The sequence below is a fragment of the Lampetra planeri genome, chromosome 33 (genome assembly GCF_965212315.1).
Source record: "Lampetra planeri chromosome 33, kcLamPlan1.2.h2, whole genome shotgun sequence".
Taxonomy (NCBI): Eukaryota; Metazoa; Chordata; class Hyperoartia; order Petromyzontiformes; family Petromyzontidae; genus Lampetra; species Lampetra planeri.
In genome coordinates this window covers 6,609,484-6,633,782 of record NC_136139.1, presented here as the reverse complement: position 1 = coordinate 6,633,782, position 24,299 = coordinate 6,609,484, and the positions used below count along the sequence as shown (strand labels likewise).

Here is a 24,299-nt window from a genome sequence, read left to right as displayed (position 1 = left end):
CATGGCACATGAAGGGGTGGGTAGCCAGCACCACCTACCCGCCTTTGTTTCCCCAGTGCTGATGTTTACAAAACAACGATGTCAATTAGTATCGAACCTTTGGGTCCAGGCCAGTCCACTAGGTCGGTTGAGCCAACAGTGAATACTTGTTACCGTGTGCGCATGTACATTATTACATCAATATTGGAGAGAAAAAGTGGTTAGGAGTATATGGTCCTCACTGGGACACTGCCTGTCTGTCATGCCGGTCTTAATAGGCTTGCATGAAAAGTGCTAATCCTGTATATTTGTGTAAACGAGGGGCGCGTTTCGGATTTCATGTTTTGGATTTGTATATGGACAAGTCCGCTTTTTTTCCAGATGATTTCATAGTAATAAACTAAACTATTAAAACAACTTTTTTTTTTGCCAAGTAAGGCCCACTGAACTATCTCGCGCTTTTTCAGAAGCGACCTGACCACAAATGATAGCCCAACGACGTGGGGGTTTTTTTCTTAAATATGCGAGGAAACCAGTGAACCCATGCAGACATAGGGGAGAGCATACCGACTCCACAAGGAAAAGGCACCCGAGTCGGGAATCAAATCCAGGGCCTTCTTGCTGTGACCTAGCAGCCGTCATCACTGTGCCTCCCTGCCGCTCATGTTTATGGGGGAGATGAATGTAAGGGAAGTGTGGTTCATTCTTTGTTTTAATTCCCTGTGGGAATGACAGCTGTATTGAGTCACCAGGCATGCAGGAGATGGTGTTCGATAGTGCGATCATGGGAGCTTTGTTCACAGAGTTTGTTCCTGTGCAGGAGGCTGGTGATGGGGCTGTCAGGTCTGGCGGAAGGAGGCGCATTCGGATCTGCTAAAAAAAATACACAAAACCTTTATCAGCTCAAGCGAAGATAGCGAGGAAAGCAAATGTGTATGTGCATTAAATACCGCGGGTGGGACCATTGACCGCCCATGGTGACGAGACGAACCGTTGTGATTCAGGCTCGTGGTTAAATGGAACACTCCAGTGAATGTTCGCACCACTCGTGACTTTAGCGGTGACACAATTACTTATTTACCCAGAAAGCCACATGCAGCCTGTGCCCATTACATACGACATTAATACCATTACAACTCATTCGTTTTTTTCTACACGCACAATTCCACGTGTGTATCGTGAGCTTCCGAATCTATATCGATGGACGGTCCAAGTGAAGGCTCAATACCTTCTTCATCTCCTCTGCTTGTCACTTGAGTGTCTCATCTCAATTGGGTTGCTCGGTCAATGGCCTGCAGGGTCAACGGCGGCGTGGCGTATTCCGCAAATATGCCCGACTGTGAGGGCGGGCACAAGCCGGCGTGAGTAAGTTAAACGTTGAGTTTCATAAGGGAACCACGGGGTGACCAGCCCCTCCTCACCCTCCCCACCCAGCCCCACCCTCCCCATCCAGCCCCTCCCCACCCAGCCCCTCCCCACCCCTCCCTCCCTACCCAGCCCCTCCCTACCCAGCCCCTCCCTCCCCACCCAGCCCCTCCCTACACGACGGACACAATAATCCCCTGTGGGCTGGTGTAACCAGGAGGTTCCTACCAGTAACAATACAAGTAGATATACCACTCATCCCTTCTCATGGTGAACATGTCCCACTGTTCTGTACGGCGTAGTTGCATTCAGATGCCAGATACATCCAGTTTCATGGTATTGTGTTGTAAATCTAAAGATTCATGAAAAAACATTCGAGTGCAACTTGTGTTTTTTTTTATGTGGTCTATATAAATAATACAGAAGGCATTTAAGTAAAGCCAGGATATTGTCAGCATTTTTCCCCCCATTTTGCCTTGAGCGACATCAACTTGCACAGTTTCCTCTCTCTCTCTCTCTGAGCCAGGCAGTGTCCCCATACAGACCATACAAAACACATAACGATGCAATGCCCGATCCACAAACACGACGGAGACATCACAGCGATACACTCCACTGCTCCTAACGCGGCTGTCTGGCTTGGCCACCTGAATGTGAAATTGCAGTTGATGCTCTGCATCTCCATCAGCCCCTGTTCGCCGTGTCGGCTGGTTTAACACAAGGCTTGTTGATTCTGTTTGGAAACTGCCTTCCTGGTTACAGATGTTTTAGCATTGCGATCGATGCCCAAATTACATCGTCCAGATATAACAGCTCCGCCTTTTGGAATTAGGTTCTCTCACTGGTAGAGAATTACCCTGTGATGGGAGTTGAGAATTAAATTGGGTTTTATTTTTCAATGGAAGACCGTAGAGAAACATAATAATACAATTGTGGTTTCAATTACAAATGCTAATAAATAACTTGTGAAAATCAGCCAACCAACCGGCTATTTAATAATTTAATAGAAAACACTTGCTGCAAGGAAAATGCATGCCGTACAGTACTCCAAAAATATCGTGCCACATACATGTGTAAGCCGAGGTTTAATTTGTGGAGTGCATTGTGCGCTGCACGAGACGTGTGTTTTTTTCGGTTGTTGTGATTAGCGCTGCGGGGAAACATCCGCAAGTATAATTTCACGTAACGTGCACGTTTGTGTGCGCGCGCGCGCACAAGCAAATGTCGCCAACATTCTCAGCGAGGAAATCAGAATTCGTGCAGACATAATTCGCACAGTCATCGCAAAGCAGTGCATGTGCCGGCTCCAATTTGTCGGCAGTCACTGCACCGCAATCATATCTCTCGTTCAGAGCGGTCAAACACGGGCCCTCTGATCTTTGCGCAAGGAGGCAACACGAATCTAACATATGAATGGCACACACAGGCCATCAGTGGGATTGATATCCACCTCAGACCTTTGTTGTCCTTTCCCGGCACTTTTGATTAGCATGGTTGCCTACGTACGAAAGAAGTTCAACATACATTGTACGATGCACCAGGAGCTGATTCTATCTCTCAATCTCCCTGGTGGATGACGTCAGCTATTATACATTCTCGCTGTAAATAACAAAAAGTGTCCTTTGCAGTGCAACATTAATGCTCTTGATTTGTTTTGGATAAATTAGGTGTCCAATTTGGAAACGGACGGGTAACTGGTTTGATCATTATAGTATCGCCAAGGTGGGAAATGACAGCGCTGAAATAAGAATTTCTTCAGTTGTATTCCTGAAGCCCAAAGTACACAATATCCAATACTGTGTTACACCTCAGCATGTACTATGTGTACCTAAATTAACCACCACGAAGTAAACATAACAAAGTAAAGATATGCGAAGAGCAAGTGAGCCATTCCGTTGATAACATACGAAAGCAACACACAAGTGCACCACCTATTCCATAAATAACTGTATAATGAATGGCCCATTGCTACAAATAGCATTGCCAAATGCACAGTATGTTAATTACATTGACTGTGCATGCCACTTTACACAAAAAAATAGCATCAGTGGACACTGAATATTGCGTATGGCAGGAGCGTTAACTATATGAACTAGGCAACCTGAGTTCGATTCCCGGCCTCGGTTAACATCAGTGGCGAGTGATATCTGAACCGGTCCTGGGTGTCCCATCTGTTACCAAGCTGCACTGACCAGCGTGGTGAAGTATAGCCAGTGTAGCATCTTAATCCAGACAAGGGGCTCTAAATATAATTCATATTTTCATGAAATATATAGCAGTTGCACACTCAGACGATATACCATTGGCATGCATTCTTTCAATTATTAAAAAATTCACGGAAATGTTTTGCTTTTATTTATGGATCCACATTGTAAAAATGCACATCGCTGAATGTGTATACGTTTAAATGCACAAGTAGACCAGGGTGGTAGGTCTAACAGCAGAAGAAAAAGAAACACTTCTTAGCACCAGCACAAAATGTACCACTCTTTTTATTTGTTCGTTTTTCCAAAGCAAGGGTTTGGGAGTCTTGTGTTAAATTAAAGGGATTTTTCAAGAGCCGGCTCAGTGGGGAGGGATATTGCTCAAGCTGTTTGCCTGAGAACTGAACCATCGACTCTGCAGTGAGCATGGATAGTGGACACACTGTATGTGTAAGTAATTGACACCTGGGCAACCCTTTTCTTCGACTTAAGGCCCTTGTTTGGCTCAAAATAGCAGTGTAAGTAGAGTAATCTCTCTTCCATGCTGTACAACTGTATTCGTTTCGTGACAAGGGCACGGGTCCGTTACTCTGTGAGCCTCGCAGAGAATTGATTCTCATATCAGCACAGCACAGAGAGGGAACTCTTACTCTTGATAGCTGTCAACCAAATAGCACGCGTGTATTTACTGTTCCGTATCGTGTAAATCCTGGAGTGGTGGCGCATTGGTCAGGGTGCTGCACTTTGACCCCGGCTATCCGAATGCGATCACTGTCTCTGACTAACATAAGTGTCAAGTTGATATCTGAATTGCTCCTGCCCCTTCAACCAACGCGCACTGACCAGCATGGTGAAGTATGGTAAAACATATGTTTACCCATGAATGATATGGCATGGGTAGGCCCTCATCCAGCAGTAGATTGAAAATGGCTGGAAATATTTTTTTTCTAATTTTGATACTGTAAATCCTATCCACGTGGCTCTGTGCTTAGAACCCTCAACCAAGCAATCAGAAGATTAGAAATTCAAATCATGGGCGATGTTCCACTAAGTCCATCATTATCATCATCCCTCCTGGGATTATATGAATACCACTTAGTGGGGCATCAACAGTGGTAGTCCTATGGACAGACTCGCCTCTGTGCAATTCACACTGGTGGCTGTGGTTTACCAATCGAGAGCGAAATGCCCTGTTGTTATATCACAGAGAATGTTACGTTGAAAATGTTTAAGGATTGCATGATACACAATTAAATAAATGTATCGTATCAGTGCATTATATTAGTATATTACATGACATTGTCCGACATTCCAATGCAGGACCCTTGAGACTCAGTGAGGCCTTGCTATGTAAGGGATATACATTTGACTATTGTCCTGTACTGTATACAACTTAATGATCCTAAGTCTAGGGGGTTCTTAACCTGGGGTGGACGCCCTTTCTGGGGGTGCAAAATTTTTTTTTTTAAAGGTAAATAATCGAACAAAAATAATTAAACACGGGCACGTAAGTACAACTACTTTGTTTCATCGAACCTATGTACGTATTAACATTTTACCTTTTTAACGATTGAGAACCAAAGGGGTGCAAGGCTGCATGCAGTGAAGGCGAAGAGCCACTGCCAGAGACGATCGCGTGCGTGTGTATAATGGAGGCTGTTTTGTTGCAGCCAGGGTGCGTGAATACCACCGAGGTGGACATGAAGAAGTCGTGTCGGATCCGGGATCCGCACAGGACACGCAAGGCAAGAGACGCTCGCAGAGACACACACACACACACGTCGACCATAATTCACAACAACAATAGCAGTCCCCGCCATTCGCCACTAAGTGGCGGTGACGTCACCAGGGCGTTTGTCCCAGGCCACGTGCACTCTGATGGCACGTGAAGTGTCGAAGACTCGCTGACAAGAGGTCACGGGACAGACTCAGCAGGTGCCATGGGTTGACTGACTGAGATGACTGGGCGATGCACCACCTGTGTCCCCCTACTGTGCCAACTTGCTGCATTTTAGCAGCCCGGCGATCCTCTCGTTGATGTGAGCGTCGCTCCTCTGCCCTCCATTGTTGTTGGAGGGCGACTGCCTTCAACTGCCCAGGAGCGTCCTCCATAGAGGCCGATCTTGGCAGCGCTGGTACCAGTCTTCGGCAAGTCCGCTCAGCTCAATAACCTCCTGTACCGCATCAGTCCATCTCTTTTCCAGCCCACGTTGTGCCCGTTTAGCTCCCTTTATCCAGCCAGACAGAAGCTGTTTAGGCATACGGTAGCAGTGCATGCGGCTACATAACCCAGGCAACGCAGCCTTGTCCGACGGAAGAGCTCACAGATGGAAATGTGTCCAGATCTTTCAAGGATGTGTGAGCTCATCACGCAATCCACCCTGGTTAAACCCAGGATGGTTAGTAGGCAGGCCAGCCTGAATGTTTCTAACCGGCGAAGATGTTCCATCAGAGTGCTCCACGCTTCACAAGCACAGAGAAGGGAGGGATGGCATGACTGTGGTCGAGAATACTCAAAGCTTCGTGTGAAGCGACAGACCAGGTAGCTTCCACATAGCGTTACACAGCCAGTGGAAAGATAAAGCCATCCGAGTGGTTCGGAGTGAGTGAGACCTCTGCTGTGAAACCGGAGCTGGCCATAAGCACACTGCCCAGATATGGAAAGCACTTCACTTTCTCCGCAACTGACCCATCATCAATGGGGAATTGAGGGGGTGGAGTGTTTGATGACACAAAATACCCAGTTTTGGTGGGGCTGATAAGGCCCCACCTCTGAGTGACATGCTCTAGGTTCAGCATCAGTGCCTCCAACTCCTGCTCTATGTAAACATTGCCCAGTGGCGATGTTAACACATCCCACCAGGTACTCATTTGAGACCGAGTCGACCTAGAGGAGGAGGCCCAGGCCCAGTTCAGATAAATATCACCGACGTTGGTCGCGCGCGTAAATCGAACTCAAGTCACTGAATTTGTAGCGCAATGCACTAAGGCAAGCAAATACGTGCAGGCACACATGCACAGACAAACACACACAAAGACACACATACATATGTAGTGTACTAATTCAGAGACACTAGTAGGAGGCGTTGTCCCTCTTGTTTATTCCGGCTCTCACAGCCATATGGGATAACTCCAAACCAGGTCAGGACAGCCAACATGCTTCCAGACCCACAGCTTGAACAGGCGAAGACCACGACGACGGCAGCACGACGAGTTCCATTCCCGATGGCAGCAGCCCCGACTGCGAGTCGGAGCTCGCCTTTTATTCTCCCCAGCGTGGCCACGCCCCCTTCTGGATCCCCCAGAAGGCTCCGGGCTTGGCCCACGGGTCCAACTGGTAGAACGCGCTGCTACCCATAATTCCATTGTCTACCAATCTCCCAGCGCCACACTCTACAGTGACTCATTCAACGTCACTGCACATACATAGGCATGAGAACGCACAGGCACTTATCCACGCATCAGAATACACACATGCACACATACACACACACAACCAATTACCAAGCCTCTAAAGCAACTGCACTCTCACCCTGCGTAACAATGGACCGGGTACAGTGTAAGATGTTGCTCTTTGGCTGTCGGGTATATAGAATATGACCTTATGCAGTGTAAATTTAATGCATTGTGTAGGCGCGCATTGATTTTCAATATCAGTCAATTCCTATCGCCCTAAACTCAAATCCAAACGTACATTCGGACGCATGCATCTACACACAAAGACAAAGATCCCCCAGCTTGCCTTAACAGACTGTTGGGGCAAGTGCTGTTAGCGAGCGTCTATGAAGGCCCTGAACGGGAATCGAACTCGGGTCGCCAGGTTCATAGCGTGGCGCGCTAACCGCGATGCCACCGCTCCCCACACACATATACACACACACCCACATTGTCGTCCGACAGTCTGTGTACGGCTTGCAGGATGAGTGTACCGGAGGAAGTCCACCCCCAACTCCACCGCCCGATGCAAAGAAGCCCACGATGGACGAGCTGCGTCGACGGGTTCGTGCCAATGTCACTCGTCCCTCCCCACGCCGCCTCTGTTCAATGCGAAGAAGATATGAGTTCAAATGCCGAACAGCACTCGGCCTATTGCTTTTCCAATTTGGTCGAAATTCAAGAGTGGTTGTCTTTTGAAGAGACTGGCCCCTGCCATCGCAATGTGTTATTTCTACCATTGGCTTGGGGCTGTCAGCGTAGTTGAGTTCCACCCATTGGTTGTTTTAGGGTGGCGATGTGTTCCAGCGGTAGCTCGTTTGCCATTTGTTGCAGCGGTTCAAGATTGAAATCTATCGGCTGCCCTGGTTAATACTGCGGGTGTATTAAACCATAAAAATACACACCGTATGCTTCACAGTAGATGTTAAAGATCCCGTGACATCAATCAAGAGTAGGCCATTGCGTGCCATGGGGGTTCATGATACAAAAATTATAAAATTACCCCACAAAATATGCTCAATTGGGATCCACAAAGCAATCATCGCCCCTATTGCGAAAGCTTGGCATGTCCCTTCTGAATTTTTTTTTATTAATTTCACACTGGCACCAAAGATCAGAGAAAATTCAGCAATTGCCATCACGTGACACGGGTCCAAACGGCGCTTGTCACTGTGGTATTAGGAGTTTAAGTTGCTATAGAGCCGCATCTGGTTTTCACGTGCCTCTCTGCCCTCTACAGGTAGAATTTCTCAACACTCAGCTGAACTGGCACTGCATGAAGACATCCAAAGTGGCTGAAAGGTAGTGGGGGTGTGACTGTGGTCTTAATTATTAGGTATGTGACAATTCTTTGTTTTTAAAATTGACTGTTTTTTTAAACAGTCTGCCTCAGCAGCAGACCGTGCTTTCCCACATTATGATGGATGCTTGCGTTGCGCCCGAAACGTCGTGATTTATTTTATGTTTCTACCTACGTGACTTTACCGAAAGAACCAAAGAGTATGGATTCCTGCAGTCACGAAAACTTCAAATAAATATTGAGTCTATACGGTTTAAATCTGGGTAAATGAGTGGGTTTATAATCAATTAAGGGCATGATAGAGTTTAGAAATAAGGGCATGGAGGTGTATACGTCAAACTAAGTGGCGAGTTAATAACGCGGAAATTGATTGGTTTCTGACCAACAAACCCAGCCGGATTATTTGTATTCATTTATGATGTTTTTGTGAGTGCTAATTCAGCTAAGGCCACGTGTACATATTACGGGAGCACGCGCTGCCTGGTGGCATCAATTACAGAGAATTACAGTGCTGTCCTGAGGGATCCGAGAGGCCTACGTCGGGGCCTACGTCGAGGCCCACGTGGGGGCCTACATAGAAGCCTACGTCGGGGCCTACGTCGAGGCCTACTTCGTGGCCTACGTCGGGGCCTACGTCGAGGCTACTTCGAGGCCTACGTCGGGGCCCACGTGGGGGCCTACGTGGGGGCCTACGTCGGGGCCTACGTCGAGGCCTACGTGGAGGCCTACATAGAGGCCTACGTCGGGGCCCACGTCGAGGCCCACGTGGGGGCCTACATAGAGGCCTACGTCGGGGCCTACGTCGAGGCCCACGTGGAGGCCTACATAGAGGCCTACGTGGAGGCCTACATAGAGGCCTACGTCGGGGCCCACGTCGAGGCCCACGTGGGGGCCTACATAGAAGCCTACGTCGGGGCCTACGTCGAGGCCTACTTCGAGGCCTACGTCGGGGCCTACGTCGAGGCCTACTTCGAGGCCTACGTCGGGGCCCACGTGGGGGCCTACGTCGAGGCCTACGTGGAGGGTGCTCGTCAATGGAAGCAGAACAATTAAGCTGATGGGCCAAACATCTCGCCTCTCCACGTCCACATCACGCAACTATTCGGCCTCGGCGCCTCCAGGCCGCACGCCCGCTGCTGCTCTGCTGTAGTACACACAGCTGCGGCTGCTTCGTGTATGACTCCTGCAACTGCAGTTGGGTCGGCTGCAGCTGCTACAGCAGCTACAACAACAACAACAGCAGCTGCAACAACAACAGCAGCTGCAACAACAACAGCTGCAACAGCAGCTGCAACAGCAGCTGCAACAGCAGCTGCAACAACAACAGCAGCTGCAACAACAACAGCAGCTGCAACAACAACAGCAGCTGCAACAACAACAGCAGCTGCAACAACAACAGCAGCTGCAACAACAACAGCAGCTGCAACAACAACAGCAGCTGCAACAACAACAGCAGCAAGATGGCGGCGGCGTGTGCGGCCGTGTGTGCGTTGTGCTGCATGGGTGTGGGCTGTGCGTGAGAGTGGGTGAGGGTGAGCTGCGTGTGAGTGAGCTGTGTGTGTGTGTTTAAATTTAGTGTTTTAAAGATGTCAATTCACCTGCTGTGTATCTTACTACTGTCCCTCCCGGCCATATCTAGTGCCACACTCAACTCTACAAACGGCTACCCGCGTTACTTCGCGTCAATACTTATTGCTAAATTTGCCACTACACCTGCTAATGAAACAACTTATAGACACTTCTACACTCCATCATTGTATCCTTTTAAACCCTATCTTTGTCCCATTACTTCACCAGCACTCCTTCCAAACTTCATTCTGCTCTTAAAAATAACACCATCTGCGAGCTGCTGCTATTCGTCCAAGGTTCGTCGCTCTTCATCCTTTCACAGAAAATACCTGTGCAAACTATTAATTCTACTTTTCTTATTTCTGGGTGGTATTGAGCTTCATCCTGGCCCAAATGTAAAGAACTCATATAATTCTGTAGATTTTTCTGGCAGAAAAGGTGTTGGTGTTCTACATGTCAACATCAGAGGGCTTTTGATTAAATTAAGTCAACTAAAACTAGAAGTAGCAAATCTTGACCCGGACATATTTTGCCTAACAGAAACATTTCTCACTCCTGCCGTCAATGACTTGCAGATTACGATTGACAACTACAACCTTTTTCGGCTTGACCGAGGATCTAAAGGAGGTGGAATTGCCATCTATGTTCGTAATACTATTGCATGTTCACCAGCTCACTCCTTGTTTAAAAAATGTTGCTTTGAAGGTCTGGCTCTCAGAATAACTCTCCCTAATAATCAACACATATTGGTAGTGTGCTGCTATAGACCGCCTAGTGGTAAGGATGTTGAAGCTGCATCTGCACTGAGAGAGCTTCTTGGGGGCCTCCCTAAAGGTGAAATAGTTTTAGTGGGTGATCTAAATTGGAATTGGCTAAACCCGCCGGCCGTGGCCACAAATTTTGCAGATGAATTTAACCTGTTTCAATTAATAAATGTCCCCACAAGACCCAACCTAAAAAATCCGGGACAGTCATCTCTACTTGACGTCCTATTGACAAATGCCCCTCACAATTTCGCACTGACTGGTGTTCTAGGTAATAACCTTAGTGATCACTCCTTCATTTTTGGGGTGAGATCATCAGCCAGACACAAAGCCCCCCCTAAATTGGTTGAGAAGCACTCCATGAGACACTTCAGCATACAGGCATTTACTAATGATGTGCTTCACTCGGATATTGACAAGGTCTGTGATATTCCAAACCTGACTACGGCTTGGGAGACCTTCAGGTACACGTTTCTACAAATTCTTAACAAACATGCTCCGTTGGTTAAATTTAAAACTAAAGGCAATCGTCCACCATGGTTTGATCCTTTGATTACAAAACTCATGAAAACTAGAGACAAGGCTTGGGCATGTGCTCAGAAAAGTAATTTGGTTAATGACTGGCTAGAATACAGGATTTTAAGGAATAGATGCGTCAAAAAAATACGGCATGCAAAAAAATGACTACTTCTCTTCTACTCTCCTTGAATCTCATGGAAATGCCAGGATTTTCTGGAAAACAATCAAATGTATCGAAAAGGCATCCAAAACAGATCATCTGCCCGTTCAGCTTAACCGAAATGGGGAATATTTTTCAGATCCCCAAAAAATAGTTGACAATTTTAACCTTCATTTTTCTGAAGCTGGTACCCTATTTGATAATCTATTGGGAGTCACCCCTGCTCATGCAAATTCCTACACCCCTATCCAAACATTAAGCGAATTTAGTTTTCAGCCAATCCACGAAAGTAATGTTCTGAAACAACTGTCCTTCCTCAAAGGGTCCTCCTCTACCGGAGCAGATAGTATTCCCGTCTTTGCTCTACTAAGTGTTGGTCACCTAATATACAAACCTATAGCCCATATTTTCAACCTGTCCATCAAAGAAGCATCAGTTCCTCTAGAATGGAAACATTCCTATGTTCGTCCACTTCACAAAGGGGGCCCTAAAGATGATCCAAATAACTACCGACCTATCTCAATTTTGTCCCCGTTGATGAAAATTTTTGAAAAATTATTGAACTACCAAATTATCAGTTTCCTGTCCGCCAACAATCTATTACATCTAAAACAATCTGGGTTCCGAAAAAAATACAGCACCACATCTGCTGCATTAGACTCTATGAATCACATTTACAGTAGCCTTGATAATAAGCAGTACTGCGCCTGTCTTTTTCTTGACTTGTCCAAAGCTTTTGATACAGTAGACCACAACATCCTGCTTAGTAAAATAAGTTGCCTCGGTTTTTCCGAAAACACAGTAAAATGGTTAAAAAATTACCTCTTTTCTCGCACCCAAACTGTATTCACAGATGGTTGGAGGTCAAACAGTGTTAAGATAACAAAAGGGGTTCCACAGGGTTCCATTCTCGGCCCCCTCTTGTTCTCTCTTTATGTAAATGACTTGGGCACTGAACTGGATTATTCCAGGGTAAATCTTTTTGCAGATGACACGGTACTAATTACTGCTGGCCGCTCTCCGGATGACGTGATTGCTAAGCTCCAGAGTGATTTCAACAAACTACAACATCAGCTAGTTGCTCTTAAACTAGTCCTAAATCCTGCCAAAACCAAGGTGCTATGCTTCTCACCAGGACTAAAGCGGGAAGTTATTTTCCCCAAATTACATTCCTTAAATAATGATCAAATAGAGCAAGTTAAGATCTATAAGTATCTTGGGATCATCCTGGATTCAAAACTGAATTTTGAAGATCACATTGATTATATTGGGAAAAAGACAAAAATTAAAATTGGTTTTCTATATCGACACAAGCACTGCTTCCCCCCTATGTTCCGTTTGGAATTGATTAAAGCTACCATACTGCCTCTACTTGATTACTGTGACATTGTTTATAAATCAGCCCCAAGTACTGTACTGAAGAAGCTTGACTCAATGTATCACTCGGCCTTAAGATTTGCATTGAACTGCCCATATAGGACTCACCACTGTGACCTCTACATTGGGTCAAACTTAACATCTCTGAATGTTCGACGGCTTGTGCACCAGATCTTATTTATTCATGATGTACTTGCAAAAGAATCTGCAGATTACCTGCTGGATCTCATCTCTGTTTCAAAGAACAAATTTGACCTAAGGTCTACACTCATTTACCAGCTTAATATTCCCTATTGCCGTACATATACTGGAGGAAGGGCCTTTGCTATTGATGCCCCCAGGGTCTGGAATGCTGTTGCCAATAAATTGAAACTTGAGTCACTACCTATGAGATCTTCACTCAAAACTGCTCTAGAGGAGTTGTACACCCCTAGCTGCCAGTGCTATTCAGTGACCTAAAATAAAATGTTTCGCTCCGGATGATCGCTACAAAGTATGACCTGTGCTTTTGATTTAGTGTGCTGATCTTAAAGGTGGAGTGACTCATGCAGCCAGCTATGGCTGCAGGGTTTTGGTAGTACATGTTGTTTATGCCATTTATTGTGAAAATTCTGTCACAGTTCCTATGATTGCTTTTTCATTGCTTTCATGGCTTTATTTTGGTGATTTCGAAAAGTGTATTGGTTTAGCCATGTTTGTTTGTTGTAGTACAGAGTTAGACTGATGGCCTTAATCTAAGCTGTCTTGTGGTTGTTGTTGTTGTTGTTTGACTTGCATCCCACTGGGATTTTTGCACACAGCGTTGGTGTACGGTGTTTTTTCTGCAATATTTTGCTGTCTTTTCTTGGATTTTCTGTTTGCACTTAGTCACATATTCACTTTAAGATGTTTTTTGTTCATGTTTTTGTTTGTTGCGGTTGCACCCGATTCAAGAGCTGAATGGCTCACAGGGCTATACCTAATAAATGAACTTGAACTTGAACTATTATTATTTACATGTTCAATAGTCGAGCTCCAAAAAAAAGTACTTCGTACACACTTTTGTGTGGGCCAAGGAAAGCTAATGTGTTAGAAATGATGAACAATTAGGATGTTTTGCTTGTAGCAAGTACATTTTTAAGCCCATGTAACATTTAGGCGAAGGAGAAACAAAATACATTTTTTACAAAACCGAAAAACTAAAAACTGGGAAACAGCACAAACGAGACCGTAAAAAAGAGAAAAAAACAATACACGTTTAGATCGACCCATTATTGTGACAATTCAGTGTTGTCTTGCATGGGGGGAGAGGCAGGAAGTGAATATCCACATACATAGCAAGTAAATGGTGGTCATTGATATTCTGCAAAATAAAGTGTTCATCCATCATCAAATAATACGTTTACATATCTTAATCCCTTACAGCTGGCTTAGGTGGAACTAAGTATAATGAAAACAAGTCTATAATATGCTCTCTTTTGGCAATTGTTGGTGACCAGGCTGACACCATCAAACCCTCGTGCTGGAGAATCTGATTTAATCAAGCGAAGTTAGCTAGCCAGGATACAAACATTGGCTCCCGTCGGTGCTTATGCATCTTTAATTATGAGCTCCCTAAGCCATCTGGCCATTTGTTGTGCCAGTAAGTTTCAACGCAGGTCTGTCTGTGTGTGTGTGTGTCTCTGTGTGTCGTTATCACTGATTTAGCCTGATTGGATACTCAGAGCAGTACATGGAATATGATGCTTTCCTGACTCCAACGGAACCTTCCAACCCCTGGCAGTCGGATGACCCCACGTTTTGGGACATGGAGGTCAGGTAATGGTCCTGTGTAATAACTTCTCTACATCAACCTCACATTCACAGCACTATTATGATTATACTTGCTTACCCTGGAAAGTTTCACTCAGTCCCGTGAATTTATTTTTCAGGAGGTTCCCGGCACATTATCGCAGTATGGCAGCAATGATTGCTATGGATATTAAAATTGAGTCACTTGCAGGACATTTTTCAGATTGTGACTATGATGCACTGGGAAGACTAAGACGGCCGTGCGTGATGCTGGTCACACCGACCTTTAGCTGTGTGTCGTGCTACCCTTCATAGGCGCTCGCTAACAGCTCTTGCGCCAACCGCCCTTGCAGGTTGTACGGGGGATCTTTGTCTTTTTACATGTGTGTGCGCGTGTGTGCGTGCGTAAGTCTAGCAAGGAGCCGAGCCAGCAGCAGGTGAGGAGGTGGGGCTTCTCCTTCGATGAAGTGCTCCATGACCCGGCAGGACAAGATCGCTTCCTCCGCTTCCTCCAGTCCGAGTTCAGCTCTGAGAATCTGGAGTGAGACGCTCTTTCAACACAGAGTGCACAGAACAGCATTCAGCCCTGTTGGCACGTTCATATAAACAATTGTTTTTATTATATATATACAGAGTGCTTTCAAAAATGTCATAACTTCTGAGAATTTGCAACAATACTGCAATAAATGTGCCTCCCGGGCTCTGGAGACCACCTGGAGATGATTCCAGGCACGCGTTGACAATGATGGCGAACAAGTGGAGACTTAGACTTTTTGAAGCTATTTACATACATTTGTTTTCATGTTACAGTGTATTATCCGTTCATTCGCCATTAAAAACGATAGTCCCATGCAAGTGTTAACATAAATTTTAAATGCCCCGTATACAACCAGAGAGCCAGATTGTCTCTACATTCATCACAGAATGTAACGTCACATGTTCCCGCCAGGCAGTGCATATATAGTCATACCTCGACCGCTTTGGAATACGTCGAATTTGGTATACCTCGTGTTTTGACGAGAAAAAAATGTCTTGGGATACGACGTCTTGCTTGGGATACGACGCGCTTGCTAGAACTTGTATGGGTCAGGATGAGTCACCGCGTACCCGCGTAGACCCCGTTCACGACTCCTCCCCTTCCTCACCACCATCCTCGTAGGCTATCAACTCCTCTCAGCAAGGTAAAGTGATGTTAAATTGTATTTTTGTTTAAATTTATTTTTATTTACGTATGCATTTTAGTAATAAGTAGCGTCTAAATTATGTTATACAACCCCATTAATGTATAATATGCCAGAAAAAATATCATTTCTTATACTCTGGAACGGATTATTTCCTTTCCCTTTATTTCTTATGGGAAACATGCGTTTGGTACACGTCATATTCGGTATAAGTCCTACCTTCTGGAGCGAATTAACGACGTATACCGAGGTACCGCTGTTCATCCAAATAGACACGACCAGATAGACCAGACGACATGGCACAGGCCTGCAGATATCCAGACATCTACCCAGCTGGGGTCGACAGACGAGTGGCGGACGGTACCGCCGCAGGTTCTGGCAGGCGGTGCAGGAGCTGAAACGACGGCCGCTGCGCGAGGTGCCCGAGCACGTGCAGCGCATCTGGGAGGAGTTCCTGGCGCCCGGCGCCCTCAACTCCATCAACCTGGACTCGCACAGCTTCGAGCGTACGGCGCAAAACATCCGCGAGCCGTGCAGATACACGTTCGAGGATGCTCAGGTGCCCGCCGCGCCGCCCGATAGAGGGCACGGTTTAATCCCGATAGGCTGGAGTAGCATCGCTGACCGTTGGCCAAGGTATACTGGATGTGGTGTGCTGGGTGCGGAAATATCTTCGAGGTTGTTGGTAGACTAGAGAGTAGAGCTGGTACAGTGAGTCCATCGAGTCAATTAGTAGATTCAGGAAAAGAATCGACTGCTTTTTTGTGGTCGATTAATTTAGCCCCTTTAAAATTGGCGGCCGCCCCTACATCCTGCGTCCCAAAGGCAGGAAACCCCTACAAGCCACGCCCAGTGTGGTGTAGCTGATGATACCGATGACACCACCAAGCCCCCACCCATCACCTCCAGTCCAGCGGCACACGTGGAAACAGAGGTTATACTGGTAGGAACGAAGTGGACCAGACCACCAATAGATTATATCGTCCGTCCGTCCGTCCGTGTATCAACATCGCCCCCTACTGCAAACACTTGGCAGGACCCTACAAAAACCTTTTGACTCAGTGGGGCTTTCCTGGCTTAACAAGTGTAATAATACATTATGTTTATATTCTTTGGTTATTCGTTCCTACCAGCCCACCCCGCAGGGTCCTGTTACTTTACTTTCTATATTACTATCGTTATCTGATTGGTCGGAGAATGGAACCGACAATTGGTAGAGCAGTCGGTAATTGCATAGCCAGCTCTGGTATTATGACTCAATAGGCTTTCCTGAATAAAGTAAATCTAGTTACTATTTATATGAATGGATAAATTGTCGGCCTCCATTGATCTGCAGGGGTAACATGGATTTGTAGTATCGCAAAATCGTGGGAAAGGCGACTGCACAGAGATGCATTTGATCAGCCCTAGATGGATAATGGCTGATGACGATCATCTTGTTGATGATGATGATTATTACAAAATAATGATCCACATTCTTGCTCTACTTGCTGTTGTTGTCTAGGAGCACATCTACAAGTTGATGAAGAGCGATAGCTATGCTCGCTTCCTTCGCTCACCCATCTACCAAGAGGTGCTGCTCACGAGGAAAAAGGTTTGTCGTCGGGCAATCATCCAATCTCTCCGATGTGCTTTCGGGTAGAGACGCGTGTTTTTTTTCTCCACACGATGTCCACTGTCCCTTAAGAACTCCAGGAGGAATTTATGTACGAATGAAACTTGCACTCGTTTACTTTCTTTGTTTTTGTTTACATTTAGTGCCTTGCTTGCCTTTCCTATACTTTGCACTCGTATCGTGTTTTCCTCTTGTTCGTTGTTGCTAAGTTTCTGACCCGCCCCCTTACTACTGAACATCTGTGCAAAAGAGCTTGGCAGCTCATCGGATTTTTCCGGTCCAAACAAATGAATCTGATTCCGAGTCTGAACCTCCCGGCACGTGGGACGGAACATCACGCCACGTTGGGGATTCAACCCGAATCCAGAGAGATGCGTAGAGACACGAACCGCAAAAAATTAACCCGTAAAAACAAAGTTTTTCACTATAAATCCTTTATATGCGTGGCATCGGTTTTATTTTATTATTCATTTCTGTTTTTCTTGAGTAAGAGTTTCATTTTTATCACATTGGTATTTTAAATTAAATATGACATTTTTTTTTTCCTAAAAAGTGGAAAATTTTGTAACAAAAATTTTCACGAAAATAAATTGTCACGCGCAACGAGTCTGTGTGCAAAATGTCAGCTCGATTGGATCACGGGAAGTGGGTTAAAAATCGACCGAAATATTTGCACGGTCGTAAGCGCGCAAGCAAGCAAGCAAGTGAACTTAATATAAAGGATTTTTAAAAAAACCCCCACGCTCGGTAACCGTTGAATCCCTTTAACTTTGGTGTCTTTCCTCTGACCACATCGGAGCCCACTAAAATCCATGAACATCCTCGGGAGACAGAGAGGTGCGTGACTGCGGTTGCAGGCGGGAAGTGTTCTCCCCTTTTTCGTCATTTTGAAATGCACAGACAGAAGAACTTTTTCGGTCACCGTTTTTGACAATGAGGTTTGGCGCATAAGTCCTCAATGGCAGAAAGTCACACGTGCTTTTTGTGTGTACCGTGCACAATACACAGGACACGTTGATAGAGTTTTAGCAGCAGCTGCTTAGTTTGTTCTTTATTTCACGTGTTTCTGGTACCCGATATAGTCCAACGTAAAATTACCCTCAGGCACCAGTCATCCGTTTGGCCTTTCAGCCATTCGCTATGATCATTACTAAAAATGACTTCGCCAAATTGGCTCTTATTCAAGTATACACATATATATATAACATTCACTCGTTATAATCACTCACCCCAAGGCATATTTGGCACAGGCATTTGAACGTTATTAATCTGCTCATATGTTTGTATTTGTGCTTGTGGTGATCTTTCCGTATGACGAAGACTAATACAATGTTTACTACTGCTCTTTTCAGTTAATTTGAAATAATGTTAAGCGTGCCACAAATTGATGGACGATGTGCTGTTTATGCAAAAAGCATTTTATTTTCGTTACCAGTCTGAATACAACCAGGACCGCCGGACCTCATTTGAGAAGTTCACCAGGAATGTGGTGAGCGCGCACACGTGCACGTACAAAGACAAAGATCTTCATATAGCCTTTAACAGACTGTTGGGGCAAGTGCCATTAACAAACACCTATTACAGCCGGCATGGCACACCAGGGGGTGGTGTGGCCATCACCATGCCCGGCCGCCTTTGGCTCCCCAAATGATGTTGTTTATTATACATTGTACCAGGTACTCAATTAAGGCTGAGTCATCTGAATGGAGGCCCAAGACCGGTTCATCTATTCGTTACCGATGTTCGCTGTAAGCGAGAATTGAACTCGTGTCGCCGGGTTTGTAGCGTGGTGCACTAACCACTGCGCCACCTCTCCCCATGCACGCATGCACGCATACGACATGTATGATAAATGCATTTGTTTCTCACAAAGCCCTTGGCGTATTATTTTATGACAACTCAGAGCAATGGCCATTATTCATATTCGAACCAAAACTTTTTTTGGATGTGCCTTTGAGAAAAATCCTTATTTAGCTGTTTTTTTAACCTCATTACATTTATAAACTTTAATAACATCTACTGTTTGATATTCCAGTGAGGAGGGCGAGTTAAACCCCAAGGGCAAAAGTTACAATAAAAACTGAAAAAATTTAAACACCTTTTAGAAAGAAAGAAAAAAATACAGTAATTCCAAATGTTATTGTGGTTATCTTCCACCCTTTGCAGAAAAGTATGAACTTATTTTGAGGACATAAAAAGACGTGGAAAAGAGGTAATGGTCGTTAGACGTTCATTGCATTCTTCTTCCACTCTGTGCCTCATCCGTGGAATCTTTGAAAGTGGCCACTCCCACCCCATGCTTGAGTCACTTGTGTGTGCTTCTAACTCTCCATCCATGACTTCACTGTTGGTGATTCATACAACTCTTCATCTGTGCCGGGCAAAAGCGAGAAGCATTAATCGTGTGTATTGTATGTGCCCTGTCATCGTGTAATTAGGTCAAACAAATAAGCCCACATTTTCCCTTAAATTAATATGAACCATTGCCATATGAGCATTTGATACAATTATGGCATTCAGAGTGTATCTTATGTACTAAGAGAACTCTCGCAAAATACTGGTAAAAGGGACAACCTTGCAACTGCTTGCTCATGCAGGCAAACTTGGCAAGACCCTCCTGGAAAAAGAGTCATGAGACTCGGTGAGGCTTTCCTTGGTAAAGCCGCATAATAATAATAATACTACTACGTTTATTGTATTAGCCATTATGCTATGGCAGCACCGCTCTCCAAAGGTTTAATACTGGGCCTTTGCTTTATGAGCAGGTGAGAAAAAGTTGGCATTCACGTGTCTCTTATGCATTAAGAGAAATCTTGTTTGCAAAGTGCAGGGTAATAAATAACATTGCTAATATTTTTTAGTGTAACTAAATGAGAGCCCATTGAGTCATTATAAACAAAGACTTGGCTGAGCGGTGTAATGTCTTGGGAGTCGTTTTAGTGATTTAAATGTGACCAGTTTTCATGCAGGAATATATTTTGTCTTTACATTTCATGGACATAACTGTTTGCGCTGTGGACACTCGTCATTTCCAAATTAAAATTGTGCATGTTTCATCAAAAGGGTCAATATCTGTATGTATGCAATATAATCTAACGATCAATAATGTAGTGTATTTGAATCTTAAAATGGAAGGAAATTAAACCCCCATTGTTTGAAAACGGTTAATATTCTTTTGAGGAGAATTATAACTGACTATATTAATCCTGAGTGCATGCTATAGATCTGCAAAAAAAACCTACCAACATTTGCTGCAGTAATTAAAACCCGCCCAGAGTTATTGCTCACTCCCGCACAGCCCACAACACCTTATGAGGCACTGCATTGTTTTAATAGTTGGCAAAACAGATGATGCTTTTATTGAAATGTATTGTTTTGGAATCTTCATGTACGGAACAATGCCACATATCCGACCTTCACAAGCTCCCATCCCCTGTGAACAATGAACCAGCTACACCCAGTGCCATAGCTTTGCCTGGTGTAACTGTAAATCTCTATCGAGGTTCACAAATCTGACATTTTCACAAATATAATAAAGGTGTTTAGGTTAGATCGCGTAAGTATAAATGCGTCGCAACCCTCCACCACCCGACACGGCCAATCAGTAAGAAATGTGTCACGTTAACAAAACGCCAATTCTAGATTTGAAGTTTTCGTGACTGCAAGGATCCATACTCTTTGGCCATCAGACGGAAGCTTGTGTTGCCTCCGAAACGTCGTGATTTAATATATGTGTTTTCTTTTTTAAACGCCAATTAGTTACGTCTTCAGCCCACCGGTGTGTTTGAAGAGTGAATTCAAATTGTATTACTGATTGACCGTGTCGGGTGGTGGAGAGTTGCGACACATTTATACTCACGCGATCTAACCCAAGAACCTTTATTATGAATAATACTGGTCGCGAAAGCCTACGTGTTAAAATTTTCACAACTAGTAATGCATTCTTAATATCGCGTGCATTCGCTTATTTCTAAAGTATTGTATGGTAAAGCGTTTTCCCATTTGATTGTTTTTGTCCATTAACCTAAAGCGTATGTGCATGATATCTTACTTTCTATCGATGTTCACATATAATAATTCGTTCATATATAGTGTCATTCATGCAAATTGCATCTTAAAACCGCTGAGAATTTTGACCAACCGTACAAACGTCTCACGGTACAAAAAACGAACATCACAGAAAAGGTTAAACAAGAAAACCCTCCACAAATAAACAAAAACAAACCGTGACCAAGAGCACGTGGGCCAAAATCAATCAACTCAAGCGCTCAAGCTCCCAACATCGTTTCACGTTTCTGTCCATTCCTCAGTCCCCAGTGAGTCGGATGTGTGACGTCGTTGTTTTGCAATTACCTCTGGGTGGTTAATTAAACGGATTCAGTAAGTATTACGTTGTTCACGGTGGTTATGCTGGCTGTGATGGCGTTATGTGTGCGTGTGTTGTGTGTGGCTGTGTTTGACGCAGAGCCGGTCTCTGAAAACTCGTCGAAGATTGCCTTCCACTTCTCGCGACCCAACAAGCTAGAGAACGAGAGAGAAAGAGAGACACACACACACACACAGATGAATAGAGAAGACCGAAACTGGAGGATTTCTCCACAATTCTGGCTGTCGCCCTGATGAGGCTGGTTGTAATTACCAGCGAAACGTCGTACTCGAATTGCAAATGATGTGGGTTTACTCTCCAACACACCGGGTGTACTGAACTAGTAACTAATTGGCATATTTTGTTTACGTGACAAACCTTACTAATTGGCTGCATCGGGTGGTGACGGGGTTAACAACACATTTACAATTACGCGATCTAACGCAAAAAACCCTCTTATGGATAATATTGGTCGTGAAAGCCTACTACGTGTTAAATAGAGAATATACCAATTAAAAACAACACCTATGGGGCAATTATGCTGGCATTAAAGGGCCACTTCTAGGGATTCTACAACCAAGTTGGGGCACAATGAGTACATATTTCACAGTCTCGCCAGAGGTAAGATCACTCCCCTGTCCTGTATTTCACAGACTTTTCCATATTGCTTGCCAATTTAAAATTCTTAATTTCCGTGTGATGATGCAGAGAAATACATAGCTTGTACTTCCTAAAGCCCGCCTCCTGTTGCCACACGGAGTCTCAATCGATCAGCCTCACCCGAATCAACTCCCGAAATTCTATAATCTGCTTTGATTTTTTCGTGACATCGGTTATCAAGATACAAGTTTACCAGTGACGTGCTAAAGTTCCAGCTCACGCAGGCAGGGGGCACTGGCGTAGCGTGGTTGTCATGAGCCCTGGGTGCAAATAATAGATTGGTACCCCCTGTCTGCCGTCATGTGCCTGGACCAGAGGTCGCAAACGGGTTTTGATTCCTTACCCGTACCCGGCCGCAACAGGGTCACAAACGGGTACCCGGGTACGGGTAGGGTACGGGTATCGGGTACCTGATTGCGACCTCTGGGATGAAGTCATGTTGCAGGCGCGGGTGGGTTGATTCTAGGAACTTGAATTGTGAAAAGAGACAAGACGTTGGGAAATGAGTGACAAACGGTGACTCACCAGTGATTCACGGTCTACCCGTACCCGGCCGCACCAGGGTCGCAAACGTACCCTACTCGATACCCGGCCGGGTACGGGTAGCCGTTTGCGACCCTGGTGCGGCCGGGTACCGGTAGGCCGTGAGTCACTGGTGAGTAACCGTTTGTCACTCATTTCGGGTAGGGTACGGGTAGGGAACGGGTACCGGGTACGGGTACCCATTTGCGACCCTGATGCGGCCGGGTACGGGTAAGGAATCAAAACCCGTTTGCGACCTCTGACTGTCGGGGGCAGCACGCCAGGGCCCACACTAAAGGCCACCAGGGGCCGTGAGTGGCCCGCGGGCCTTGCAATGAAGAACACTGAGTTAGAGAGACATATACTGAGAGCAGCGTTGGGGTAACCCACGGACTGGTTGCCACACGAGGCCAGCATTTTAGCCGCACGAATCGGGTACTAGAGGGGAAGATGTTTCAACTTGGCAAACAACGCCGTTTCTAATTTTAGCAGTCTTTTCACCTGTAAAAGTGAGCCGTAATTCTATTACTGTTATTGAATAACGCTAAGGCGTGTGTTAACGTGTGGCCCTATGCCAAAAGTTGTTTGAAAGTCATATTCGGCCCTCGGCAAGGAAAAAGTTTCTCCACCCCTGCCTGGTAGAGCTGAACACCTTTAAATAAGACGAAGGCCACGTCGCTATATGGCAATACTTAACCATACACTGTAATGGTCTCACGTCACTAGGTGTGACACTTTTAGGCTTTATATTATTCAGAAAAGTTTTTGTTAAATGTGGATATCATGTTACAGTATTTGACTTCCTGCTAAATCGCACAAAATGTATTTAATGTTAACCTTCCGGAAAATATTTCCATGAACATAAGGCATATGATATAGATGAGACTATACTGATGCTTTGCATATATTAACCAAAAAGGACTTCGAGTACATATATACAGTATGGTAATAACACGATAGATCCAATTTGCGTTTTTGCTTTCATTCGGCATTGCATTATTATGACAGATATTGCCTTGCAAAACGTTGACCGATGGAAAACACTCAAAAAATCTAAAGATAAAATTGTCTCCCTGCGGAAATGAGGTGGTCGCAATCTTTTCCCTTGGTGGTACTGAGCCATTGGCAGAAATTCCACATTCCTATGATGGGTATCAGTCGCAACTTTGGTGTACATTATTTGAATGAACTAGCTACTTTAGCTAAGAACAATCCAAGGTACCCTCTCTTTTGAAAGTGACTTTTTTAATGTGACTTCTTAATTCATTTTTATACACAGTACTGTATACAAATGTAAACTTCTATTTGTTGTTTGTTTAATTTATAATCACCTGAGGAGCCTGTTCATAACATCTGTAGCATTCACAGTTGAGTGCCTCCCTGCTTAAACTAGCATTGGGGTGGCACTCATCTCTACTGCCAGGCCCGTGTCAGCGGTGCAAATTCTACATTCCCATGGCAGAGCCAGTATATCCATAGGACAACCACTGTTTACGTCCCATGAAGTTGTACG

At 45.0% G+C, this 24,299-nt stretch overlaps 1 protein-coding gene across 1 annotated transcript in view; it reads left to right on the top strand.

Annotated features, from left to right (window-relative positions):
* Nucleotides 1-22,765, top strand: part of LOC144729706 (regulator of G-protein signaling 7-like) — a 128,164-nt gene extending 105,399 nt beyond the window's left edge. The window contains exons 9-17 of the mRNA XM_078610144.1: nt 5,219-5,293; nt 7,449-7,547; nt 8,224-8,285; nt 14,359-14,469; nt 14,858-14,983; nt 15,996-16,182; nt 17,128-17,217; nt 18,674-18,727; nt 21,704-22,765. Of these exons, the coding sequence (XP_078466270.1) occupies nt 5,219-5,293; nt 7,449-7,547; nt 8,224-8,285; nt 14,359-14,469; nt 14,858-14,983; nt 15,996-16,182; nt 17,128-17,217; nt 18,674-18,727; nt 21,704-21,763 (864 nt within the window). The 3' untranslated portion in view covers nt 21,764-22,765. The remainder of the gene's footprint in view (nt 1-5,218; nt 5,294-7,448; nt 7,548-8,223; nt 8,286-14,358; nt 14,470-14,857; nt 14,984-15,995; nt 16,183-17,127; nt 17,218-18,673; nt 18,728-21,703) is intronic.
* The last annotated feature ends 1,534 nt before the right edge of the window (nt 22,766-24,299 follow it).